The sequence below is a fragment of the Silurus meridionalis genome, chromosome 18 (assembly GCF_014805685.1).
Source record: "Silurus meridionalis isolate SWU-2019-XX chromosome 18, ASM1480568v1, whole genome shotgun sequence".
NCBI classification, from domain to species: domain Eukaryota; kingdom Metazoa; phylum Chordata; class Actinopteri; order Siluriformes; family Siluridae; genus Silurus; species Silurus meridionalis.
The window spans coordinates 25,174,905-25,187,404 of NC_060901.1; the positions used below are offsets into that span (position 1 = coordinate 25,174,905).

At 42.3% G+C, this 12,500-nt stretch overlaps 2 protein-coding genes across 4 annotated transcripts in view; one reads left to right on the forward strand and one right to left on the reverse strand.

Annotated features, from left to right (window-relative positions):
• The window catches only part of lpin1b (lipin 1b), a 15,574-nt gene extending 12,475 nt beyond the window's left edge, over nucleotides 1-3,099 (reverse strand). Inside the window, exons 1-3 of one of the 2 annotated variants that reach the window (XM_046873637.1) lie at nucleotides 2,788-3,099; nucleotides 885-1,085; nucleotides 683-778 (exon numbers count right to left, since the gene is read on the reverse strand). In XM_046873637.1, the coding sequence (XP_046729593.1) occupies nucleotides 683-778; nucleotides 885-1,076 (288 nt within the window). In that variant the 5' untranslated portion in view covers nucleotides 1,077-1,085; nucleotides 2,788-3,099. The remainder of the gene's footprint in view (nucleotides 1-682; nucleotides 779-884; nucleotides 1,086-2,787) is intronic. The other variant, XM_046873636.1, reaches the window with a different exon arrangement.
• Nucleotides 3,100-9,337: 6,238 nt separating this feature from the next.
• gpatch2 (G patch domain containing 2) overlaps nucleotides 9,338-12,500 on the forward strand; it is an 8,411-nt gene continuing 5,248 nt past the window's right edge. For both annotated transcript variants that reach the window (XM_046873718.1, XM_046873719.1), the window contains exons 1-2: nucleotides 9,338-9,495; nucleotides 12,188-12,500. The exon at nucleotides 12,188-12,500 is cut by the window's right edge. In XM_046873718.1, the coding sequence (XP_046729674.1) occupies nucleotides 9,446-9,495; nucleotides 12,188-12,500 (363 nt within the window). In that variant the 5' untranslated portion in view covers nucleotides 9,338-9,445. The remainder of the gene's footprint in view (nucleotides 9,496-12,187) is intronic.

Below are 12,500 nucleotides of genomic sequence, written 5' to 3' on the forward strand. Positions count from 1 at the left end.
TCATTCAGACAGAAAGGAGTTAGTAAATAGGGTCAGGCACTGATGGAGGTAAAGTGAGAAAACCTGGGGTTGGGTTCTAATTCATTTCAATAGGTCTGGAGGTCTATAGCAGGACATCTTCCACATCTTCCAATCCATGTAAAGCATATCTTCAGTCTCCAAACCTGCTTCAAGTGAGAAGCATGTATGGCTGGAAAAACTTGAAAAAAACAGCATGTAGTGCCGTTGATTCGTCTCTAGAGGCGTACTGTATAACGCGACCCGGAAAAACTATCGGGATGGATTTTTGGTTTTAGTGCCAGCAAATCAAAACCGATAAATCGGTCGACCGCTATGCAGAATGCCAAATTAGTTACTCTTTCCTCTCGATGTCTGTGAGCTGCTGCTACAGAAACGATCATGTTTCAGTGCTCGTTAATACTTACCTGTCCGTTCTAGCCAATCAGATTTGAGTGTTCGGTGTCTGTCCTGTCTATCAGGATACGGATGTATTATTGGAATGCCTTCGGGTGCGGCGCTATGATCACTATTGTCATTTTTACGCATGGAATTATGGGAAAAAGAAAATTCCAGAGCCAGGAGATGAATAGACAGGGACAGTCACGCGAAGCATCTTTTAGATCGTCTCCGTCTCGCGTCCTTTTAGTGTTTCGTGTCATGAAATGAATCGAGGGAGTTGTACCTGATCGTCCTCGGCCTCGGTGACGAAGAAGGCCTCGCCGTTTTCTCCCAGCTTCATGTGCAGGCTAACGGGCTCTCCGTTCACCTCGATGTCCACCTGGAAACATATGGATGTTCGTTTTAGGTCTACGTTTCACGTTCGCGCCCCTAACCCTTCACACTAAACATACGTGCTTCGCGTGAGTTCAGGTCGAGTCGCTCACCACTTTCTCACGTGAGCGCAGCACTCCCATCTTGCCGAAGCGGACGTGGAAGGGCGAGCAGTGCAGGGAGCCGTCGGGATGTTGCACCACGATGACGTCGATGCAGCCCGACAGCGTCGCCGGGTTCAGGCCGCGGTACAGCTCCTTCACCTGCACAAACACCTGCCCTGCCAACTGCCCCACGTAGTTCATGGTTTGACTCTACACACATACACACAGATTTTGGATCAGAGACATTGATTTCTGCTGCTTAATATGAGAAAGCACTAAAAAAGCGTGTCAAATATACGCAACAAAAGTTTACAAAGCGCACGATCGTCGTGCTCGGACGTGGAAAACAGAGTGGAGAAAAGGAGGGAATGAATCGGACGTGATCTTTGCCACGGTTTCGTTTTTTCCGCGAGGCTCCGCAAATGAAAAAAAAAAGATACTCAAAGAAGTGGAGGAAAAGGGAAAACGTGTAAAAGTGAAAGGGAGCAAAAAAGGGTGAAGAAGTGAAGTAAAGGAGAAAAACGTGACGGAGTGAAGGAGATAAACGTGAACAAGGAAAAAGAGGGAAATATGAAGACGTGAAGTAGAAGAGAAAAACGTAAAGAAGTGAGAGAAAGGAGAGAAACAGGGAAAAGTAGTGAAGAGAAAAGAATGATATATTGATGAAGAGAAACCCATGTAGAATCAAAGTAAAAGAAAAACGTCAAGAAGTTAAACAAAAAAAAACAAACAAACAACAACAACAAAAAATGAGCAACTCATCCGTGTTTATTTCTGATCTGCTCGAACCCTTCAGTCAGAGTTCGCTTTTGATCCACGCCTTTGATCTCACTTTATACTCGTTCTTCTTTTATATTTACCAGAAGATCGGAGGATTCATAAAATAAAGATCCTTTTTCCAGGAAAGCCTATGATTACAAGATCTCATCGAGAAAGTGAAAGGAAGGGAACGGAGATGGTTTCGGAGTGTACGGGGTGAAGCCCATCAAGAACTGAAAGTGACGAGTTAATACTAGCTTTCAACAACTGTGCTTAACACACACACACACACACACACACACACACACACACACACACCAAACCTCCGGCCTTGTGTACATCCGAAAAGTCCTGCTTGCGTAACCTGCAGCAACCCCAGTGTTTCACCACTATTCACCGGTCTATGAAGTCCTCAGTGGACATATCGTCCCCTGGTTTCCATGGTAACTACTATAGCCGTGACCAGTGTAGTGCGCACAAGTTTCTCAACTTGGACACGCCCACATCCAAACTCTTAGGGCCCCCTATTTTTTAATATGTATACGTCAAAAGGTTTTTCGCACTACTTCAACACTCCAACAGATGGCAGCACAGAGCTGCAGACACAGTCACAGGGAGCACCAACCTTCGGAAGTCGTCCGGTATGTACCACCTCGTAGATGGAAGGGTCCGGATTCTTATATTGAAATCAATTTTTGCCCGAATTAAGACAAAAGCCTGGCTCTTGTCTCACACACACACACACACACACACACACACACACACACACACACACACACACACTAATGAAGACTCATCCCCACCATACAGCTGATGCATCATTCCAAGTGATGCTCATTAGACCACACATAAGCGCTGTATCCAAAATAGAGCATTCCTCCCTACATTAGCACCCTTCATAGTGTCCAATAATAGTGTCCTTCACTATCAACATGGACCTTCTCCAAGTGCCCTACTTATCGAATTGGAACACGGCCTAATAATTAGACGGCAATTTCATGCTCTTGTATAGGGTTTTGAAATGTGGGATTGGGTTATAAATATGTTATAAGGAGTTATAAGATTTGAGAAAAAAAATATTTTAGTGTATATAATTTTTATATTCAAATATACAAAAATATATACATATTTATAATGTCAGACCCAGACTCACCTTTAAACAGCGTCCTGACACGGCCAAAACCGCTTATTCTTGACTGGCTTTGTCCATAGCGAGACTCCAGCGATTTATTTACATAAAATAAAACCTTACATTTTTCATAAATAAACCTTTTTTTTCTGTTGTTTTCCCTCTGCTATGAACTCACGGTGCTGTTGAACGGAATCGGCTGCGGTTCTACTCAGGAGGTGAAGGAGGGGCGGGTGACGTCTTATGCAAATGAAGCGGACACGCGATCCAATCCGGTGCCGGCATGCAAATGATTTCCCTTCCCCTCCCTCCTTTCTCCGCCTCCTTGTTTTTTTTATTTTCCTCACGACACGTCACCAGCAAAAAACTATATTTTATTTATTTAAATTTTTTACTAACTTTCCTGATTAATGAGTAAACATTTGCCAAAAATATATATGTATGCTGAATAAAAATAAATAAATAAACCACCCAACTGTCATTGAGGCCACGCCCCCTTTCGTTCTTCCAGCCTCCCACACGGACGTAACGCGACGCGCGTTTCGTGCGCGCGTGCTCGCGTGCGTGCGTGCACGAGGTTTAACCTGGCCGACCTGCTGTTTGTGATGAGGTGATCGAGCTGACCAATAGAAGCGCGCTTTTTCCCCGTCACGCGCGATACCCCACCGAAATGAATGGGTTGTGAAAGAGGGTGTGAATGTCGAAACTGGGACACGAAATTGACTCCTAAATGTGCTCTTTCACACCATTCCCTTTTGTTTCCTGTTAATAAAAAAGAAAGAAAATATGTAAAAATGCACGTATTCTAATGATAGTGTGCGTAGTATACAAGTGTGCACGTGCCTTTGCGTGATGGTGTGCAGGAATGACAACAGTTGCATGGATTCGAAAAGTGTGCATCGGATGAGTGGTAGTATTTGTATCGAGATGCGTCATTTTTAACATATTTGCATCGCTTAAAACTGATTTATTTGTATCTAATAATTAGTAAATGCGCTATTATTTAGAAAATGACCGATGATTTGTGACCAATATCTTATATGTAGATTGATTTCTCCTCGCTAAACTGTTTCTCAAGCGCGTTCGAGCATGAATATGACGTATTACGATGCTACGGAGACCGAGGCGTGTCCTGAGAGTCACATAGAATATAGATTCACATGGCAGAGGTAGAGCTGCATCTTGGTTGCATCGAATCTTTTTTTTTGCACTATAAAGGGCCATGCATTCATGCATTAGAAGTCAGAAGGCACTTAAGTAAAGTTATGGTTTTCTCTCACTATCAGAAGAACTGATCTACATTTACAACCTAAATTCTAATATTTGTTCAATGAAATTGTATTCATTTATTCCCAACAGTTTCTCTTCATTTTGTAGTGTTTCTCTCGGCTGCACTGCTTCCAGTACGTGTATGTGGATGTAAGATTTTTTTTGTCCAATCAGATTTCAGCCTCTATGTGCTGCCATGTCAATCTAATCTGCCCAGAGCCTTCAGAATCAGTACTGCTGGACTTTTTAACCATCGTCTCCTTAATAAATGGGTCTGTTTCTTTAACCAATCAGATTTCAGATTGGTCAGAGGGAAACTGTTACAGCCAAGTTTGACTGGTAAAACACGTGTGTAGCTCTGCACACATTAATACATCTGACTTTTTTATGACTACGGAGGAAGAGAAAATTATTTGGTCTCGGACATACTTAATAATACATTTTAAAGAAAAGCTAGACATGGTGAGGAGGTCGGCCAACCATAAAGCTAGCTAGTGTGTCTCAGCCCAGGAAAGGGTTTGTTCTCCACTTCCAGACCAGTGAATACGAGCGGTACCACTGGATTACAGCCTCTGGGGGGCGCTGCACATTATGAGTATGCATCTTTTGAGATTAGGTTGTATTTTATTTACATTTATGTTTTTGTCATGTTATTAGACATGTTAGTTGTAGGTGCACAGTTGTGGTTGTAGTGTAGATGTTTGGAGTCTTAACTGGGTTTGCTGCTTTAGTAAAAAGGTTTTTCGCCCTCCATATGTGAAATTCCTCTCTCTCTCTGTAATGCCATGTGTTGTTATATTGCGTTTTTGTATAGTATTAATGGTTTCTATAACTGCAACGTGATAGTGGTGGTTTTAAGAGGTGGATTAAGTTAAGAAGGCCCAGGTACCAAATGCATGGCCTGCCACTGGAATTGCACAGCATCATGTTTATTTTTTTTAGCATTTACTTAAATTTAGAAAGTTATGAATCTTGATAATTAACCTATTATTTTGGCTAGGTTCAAATTCACACTAGTTTTTATCCTATTTCTCATCAACTTATAACTTTTACTGCCGTTTGGAGGTGAAATGTGAAACATTTAAGCGCTAGATTGCAAATTTCCGGTCTCACAGTCGCCTGTGTGGTTTTTTTGTAAGCTTGATTTCATATTACACTTCAATGCAAAGTGACCGTTCTCTCTGTGTGTAAACAGAACAGATTGTTGTACGCTGTAGGCCAAGACTGGAGGAACTGGCTGGAGCTCCATGGAATTATACACTCCACTATCACAATGAGGACCCAAACATTCACCCGCAATTTCACAACATGAAATTGATTTTACTTTACCTGTAACTTCCTGGTGTTGTCAAATGTGATTAAACTGTTATCTTGTGAGTCTTACATCACAGCACTACTGAATTCTCAATTCTGCTTGGCCAGGAGGCATCACTCGTTTTCTAAAACAGCAGCTCTTATAGTCGTTTTAACACTTTTCGAAGGACTCAACTTTTCCTGTACCAGCATACCGATGTGCGTTTTTATTTCTTACTTAAAGAAAGCTTTTAGTCTGAGAACATTTATAAAGGTCTCATACTCTATAAAACAGATTCTATAAAAGACACACACACACACACACACACACACACACACACTTAGCTAAGACTTTATATTATTAGTAGTCCTGCCAGACGGATCCAGTTACACACACACTTCTCATCTGCAGACATGGTCTAGCAGCACACACACACACACACACACACACACACACACACACACACACACACACACACACACTTAGCTAGGACATTATATGATCAGAGGTTCTGCCAGATAGATCCAGTTACACACACACACACACACACACACACACACACACACAAAAGAAGCTTGTGTAAGATGTAAAAAAGTTCATAGGTTCAGCATTCCTCATTACTGCTTAACATGAACCTTGAGTTTCTTCAAGTTCTGTATGGATGTGGTAATAAATCATTAAAAATGTTTTTGATAATGATGATAAATCGTTTATAAGAACCCACATGAAGCTACTGAGAACGTTTCACCTTCACTGACAACACAAGAACATTGTTTATATGCGGAAAAAAAACTCTGCTGTAGTACGTCAACCAGTACACATTAAATACACAGTAATACAATAAACCATAGAGGCAATATCAAGACCAACATGGCCGCCAACACGCAATATGCTGCGTTCACAAATGTCTCGAAATTACTACTACCCTAAACAGCTAATCACTACTACCCTAACCAGCTAGTCTGGTAATAATAGAAATACCAGACTCTGAATGAACTGTGTGTGTGTGTGTGTGTGTGTGTGTGTGTGTGTGTGTGTGAGGTGTCAAGTCATTCCTGTTGCATAATTGCCTGAGACGCCGGTATGAAAATCTGGCGTGAGTAGGGCTACAATTAAAAACAACCTGTAGCTACACTATGTCATTGTTAGCATGACAATACAAACATGCACTATTAACATCCTGGAGTTTGTCCTACATAAGTATGCAAGTATGCTAGTACGCAAAGATTGTAGTATGCTTATAGAACAACGGCGGTGACTGAAACGCCTAGCGTGCTACAATGCTAGAAAGTGTGTATGCTAGTATTCTGAATATAAAATATTGTAGTATGCAGGGTTGCTAGCATTCAAGGGTGAAAGACATGCTATGCTAGCATGCCAGGTTTCGCTTTGCTAATCTCTCATCGGTCTCTCTTTTTTTGGCTAGATTTTATACCTCGAATGTTGCAGCTTCTTTACAAAGATTATAATAATAAACAAAAACAGGTTCCCTCACGCTAACCATCTCTCCATGTTGTCGCTCTGCTAGTGCCTCATCTCAGTAACTCTGGGAACACACTAGTTTTCTACAGTCACAGATGATCAGTGACTAATGCTCAGATAATAAAAGTGCATCTTAACCCACCATTTCAAAATCGTGGCCTAGATATAAATGGATGATATGCAATTTTGAGTATGCGGTTTAAATTCAATTACCTACTATAACTAACGTTAGCTAACATAGCTAGCTGCTTAATGCAACAATTTAACACCAAAATAAAAATATCACCCTTTATATAACGATATATTTGAGCTTAAACTGGTAGCTAGATAAGTGATACAATTCTTTACGATAACCCGCTTAAAAATATTACTGGTTTCTACTGTATTGTAGAAATTCAAACTGGGATTCTTTTTGGAGCTTCATGCACTGCACTTTACCCAGGACCAGATGGAGTCTGTGGCGTCTGGATCGCTCTGCAAGTCTTCCGGACTTTCTATTTGACTCTCGGACTCATCAGGAATCATGGAGTCCATAGGTTCAGATGGGTTGCCAGATTCCTGCAGTTAAAACGTGTGCTAGAGTTGAAGGTTTTGATAGATCCATTGGTGGGAAACAGAGAGAAAAAGAGAAGACGGTGATACATTGAGAAGGAGAGGAGGAGATAGGGGTGTTCCTCGTAGTTCTCTTAAGGACCGAGAGAGTGGACTTACAGTACTATATTTACAAGGAACATGGAGGGTGATCGGATTTTAGGTATGCGTTTGTAACCTGAGGGGAGCTGACTGAGACTGATAGATCTGCTGACTTCCCAAGCATTTGCTTCACAGTCCAGAGAACACACACACACAGGGGAATATGTTCCGACTTGAGCGGTGACCCTGTACCACATCCGGCAGCGGACACATTCCTGGAAAGTGTGTGAAGGGTTGTGTGTGTAATCAGACACATAGCCACGTATCCATTACCTACCCAGGCATAATTCTTTTAGTCGCCAAAGCTCATACACGGTGGTTCACTTTTCTAGCTCTGTGAACACACCGGAATGAACGTTTCCTCTCCGTTTTGAAGGCTAATCTGTAGCAGGGCATCTTTTGAAAGTCCTCCAAAATATGCCTTAGGTGCTAAGTAACAGATGACACACTTGATTTAGGCTGGTCTGCCACAGGAGCTGTTGATGCAGTGCTACACTGCAGTCATTACATCTCCATCACCTTTACCATCTGGTTTGGACCAGCAACTAAGAAGGACAGGAACAGACTACAGTTAAAAAAAGCAGAAACAATCATTGGGGCTCCCCAGCCCATTCTCCAGGACTTTTACCATACAAGAACCAGGAAGTGGGCATCACTACTGACCCTTCGCACCCTGGACACAACGTCTTTCAACTCCTCCATTCTGAACTTTGTTTCACCAAAACAGCCAGGTGCAGGAAAAGTTTCTTTCCCCAGGCAATCACCCTCAACAACAGACCTTAATCATATGCCCTGCTTCATAGCTCAAAATCGATCATGGGGGTTTTCCAGTTTGAAGGAAATGCTCGGTTCATCGCCATAGGACTCTTCTATATTACACATTAGTAGTGCCGATTAGAGTGGAAATCATTTATTGTAGGACCCTAAGAACACTGTAAGGCTATAGAATACAGGAATGACATATAAGTGTGGGATCCAGGATACATGAAATGCTGTGAATATAGACCACTGAAAACATAGGGTCCAGTGGATCTGTGGAAGTAGATCTCTAAATACCTCGTCTTGGTAACATGGCGCCATTGGAAAGATGTGGCACTGGGAACACAGGATACTGAAAACTTTGGGAACTGAGACTAAAATTGGGAAACATAGAGCCATGGAGAACGAGGGCTGGGAATATTGAGCCCTGGAATCACATGGCCCTGGGAATATGGGACTTTGGGATCACATATACCTGGGAATATGTGGCATTGAGGACAGAGACATTTGAAAAGACATAAACTTGGAAACACAGCCCTGGGAAACGAGGGTCAGGGAATATAGAACCCTGGAATCATGTCACAAACATATGATTTTGGGAACCCAGAGCTCTTAAAATATTGGTTATTGGAATTACATTATTTTGGAAACATAAAGATACAGAGAACAGGACATAGACTCTAGGAAAGCAAGAGACATGGAAAAAAAAGAGCTGTAGGGAAATAGGGTCTGTGGATATATAAACTTGGAATTAAAATGCCCTGGGAATAGAGTCTTGGAAACCCAGATTGGAGACATCTAGCTTTGGAAAACTGGGGATGTGGGACTCATACAGCGGTTGATTTGAGGAGCTCTCCTGCCCCCTAGAGGCCACTGGCTGCTTCTGCAATTAATTGATTTCTTACGCGAGGAATGTTTCATAATATTTTTTTAAATAATTAAAAAAAGTAGTATTTTAATAAACAAACTGTAAATGAATTTGATACGATTGTTTTTATATACCTTTTTAAAATAACTTTTATTTGGGAACATCCTAGAGCCGGAAGTAGGGCTTTTACCTTTTATTTTTTAATTTTTTTTTAAATCGGCCGTTTCCGGTCTTTGATGTGAGCCACTATGATGGCCTCCTTGTTCTTCGTAGTTTTCCCACTAATCTAAGGATCTCTTGGGTTTTTAAAGGGGTTCATGTTCCGTGCAGCTGATCTCAAGAACTTCGGTAAAGCGGGAACCAGCTGGTACGGTCTCTTTTCTTTCCTCTTTTCCGCCCTACACCATCATCATTATATTAACATTTAAGGAAGCGGCAGTCTATTTTTCCATCCCAAATCGCATTATCCACCCTACATTCGCGCACTAGCTAGAGGGCTCGAATAAACAAAGCATGCGCCCTACCTAGTGTTTTAGCGTAGACTAATCAATCGGTTTGACATGCGGCCAGCCTACTATCCGGGTTAGCCATTTTGTTGTACTTTAATGATTAAAAAAACTCGCTTTTTCAGCTCTTTTGACCTCCCAGGAATCTCTTCACATTATTATATTTTATATAAATATAATAAATTACAATTTCCTAATCAATAAACACAGTAAACAACCAAGCTCCGGAACCTCCACCCGGTTCACGCCGGAATCCCCAGTTTGTTTAAATGAGCCCTAATTCCCTCGGACCCATAGTGCACACTTTGTATTCATTTTCCAGTTCATGTAGGCGACCTATCTAGGGAACAGCGCGCTGTTTGGGACTCCGCCCTCAATTCTTTAGTTCCAGTGGTTTACTTTAGTGTTTTTTTGTTGTTGTTGCTCTTAAAACAGGGGAATTTTATGAAATATGTTGAATTATAGATGATAAAACTTCTATAACAGTATAGAAAGACTACAGAAATGCTGAGGTTGATGTGTACGTTCCTCCCCTTCTTATGAATGAGGTTATAAAGTGTCATAAATGTGACATTTGAGCTATTAGGGACTTTTTCCAGATGTTGAAAATGTCCATTTGTTCCTGGAAAAGTGACCTCTATGGTACACAAAAGTACAAAATGGACAAATAAAAAAACATACGAGCGTAGACAACAGACGACTGACTTGCTGAAGATGTTCTTCACTTTCTGGAACCTCCCTGCTCCAAAAGCAAACCCCCAAACCATGAAGCTTTCCACCTCCATGTTTGACTGTAGATGTGAGGAACATCATCTCTCACAAGTTCTTCTGTTAGACACAAATACACTATTTCCAAAACTGCTCTTCTAATTCCCTCCACTTTTCTGGGAAGATGTTCCACTAGATATTTGTGTTCTTCAGCCACAAGAAAGGCAGGTACTGATGTAGGCGAGGAGACCTGAGGTGCAGTCGTTCCAATTCATCCCAAAGGTGTTCGGTAGGGATGAGATCAGGGTCATTCAAGATCTTCCTCTCCAAAGCTTTGCAAAATTTGATTGGTCACTGCAGAGTTGGCTTTTAGTCCTAATGCTCTTAAACGTCGAGACACTGTATGACGAGACAGATCCTTACCCTGTTCAGCGCTGAACTGGTGAGCAATTCCAGCTGCAGTGTGGAAACGATTGCCCATTGAGATCCTCCACAGTGTCCTGTCCTCTCTTGTATTTGTCTTCCGTGGATGACCAGCCTTCTTGGTGGACTTGAATGAGTTTGTGATGTTGTAAAGAGTCAATATTCTTGAAATTGCAGATTTGGAACGACCAACTTGTCTTGCTATGGCTGATAGGGTCATCCCTTTGGCCCTCATCTGGACAACCTGCTGCTGGAGGCTTTCAGTCACTTTAGAACGGCCCACCATCTTGCAGAGTCAGTGAAACTGGAAGTTAGGCTGCCAGTTAAATAGGGGTTGACAGATAATCAAGGAAATTAGCACCAGGTACCAGATTAACACCAATAACTGGGAGGTATCTGAAAGTGTTCTCTAATTTTGATCAGTGTGTTTTCTGCAAAATAATGTTTTTTTTAAATGCCTTAGTTATTTTGTGGAAAAGGTGTTCTGGTAGCATGGTATAGACAGGACAAAAACTCCTTCAATTGTTGAGCAGTGAAGATCACATTATTTCAGAATTGTTCAATTGTTTATAAATTGTTCTCTAATTTTGATCGCCAGTGTGTGTGTATACAGTGGAACCTCGGAGCTCGCGAGGGTTAGGGCCCAAGACCGGTCGCGAGTTCCGAATTTTCGCAACCTTTTGATACGCCCCTTCCAACCCAGTAAAAACCCAAAGAACACTATACGAAATCGATTTAAATGAGTAAATAACACTATTTCACTCCATAACACTTAATTATTAGACTATTTTAACAATACTTTATGTAAATTAACAGCAATTACAATAAAAAAAAAGAAGTACAGGTTCTTGCTCACGAGCCGATCTGAATGAGAGTCGCCGGTCGGAATGAAAGTCGCGAGCATGCGAGGTCGCGAGCGCTGAGGCTGCGAGCTCCGAGGTTCCACTGTATATATATTTGAGGTTTGAATGGAAGAGGTTGTTTCCGTGACTGGTGTCTTTTATGACTGGTGAACTTTCCTAAAGGTTGAGGACTAATTTGGGTCTGTGGGAGTCAGAATTCTTGCTGGTTGGTACGGGATTGAATACTTATTTCACTCGATCAAATACAAATTCATTTATAAGCTTTCTTTAAAGTATGTATGTATTATATCTGTAACGGTACACGTGGCGAGACAAGCGGTCAGAATAGCACAAGTTGCACAGCTCTCAGGACGTACACAGGATGATGTCTCTTAGCGCACTTACTTATGAAGGTCGGTGCACCCTGTGATTGTGTGTGCAGCCCTGTGATTGTGTGTGCAGCCCTGTGCTGCCATCTGTTGGCATGTTACAAACCTAGTCTCGAAACCTTTAGATACCATATTTAGATATTTTCTTTTCATCACTCTGGTAATTTCTGTGTCTCCTGTGGTCTTCGCAGGCACTTTGGCCGGACGATGGATGAGCTGGTCCATGACCTGGTGTCGGCGCTGGAGGAGAGCTCGGAGCAGGCGCGTGGGGGCGGCTGCAGTGCCAGTTTGGATCTCGCTCTGCCCGCTGGGCGATTGCTCAAACGGCACGCTCGCAAACGCCGGGGCAGGAAGCGGCGCTCGGAGAACAACACCCGCGCCATGCCGTGCCACGCCCCTTCCCACACGAGCCACGCCTCCGACTCCAGTCTGGACGAGCACAGAGAAACGCGCCTGTCCTCCAGTTCCAACGCCAACGCCAACAACAGCGACTCGGACGAGCAG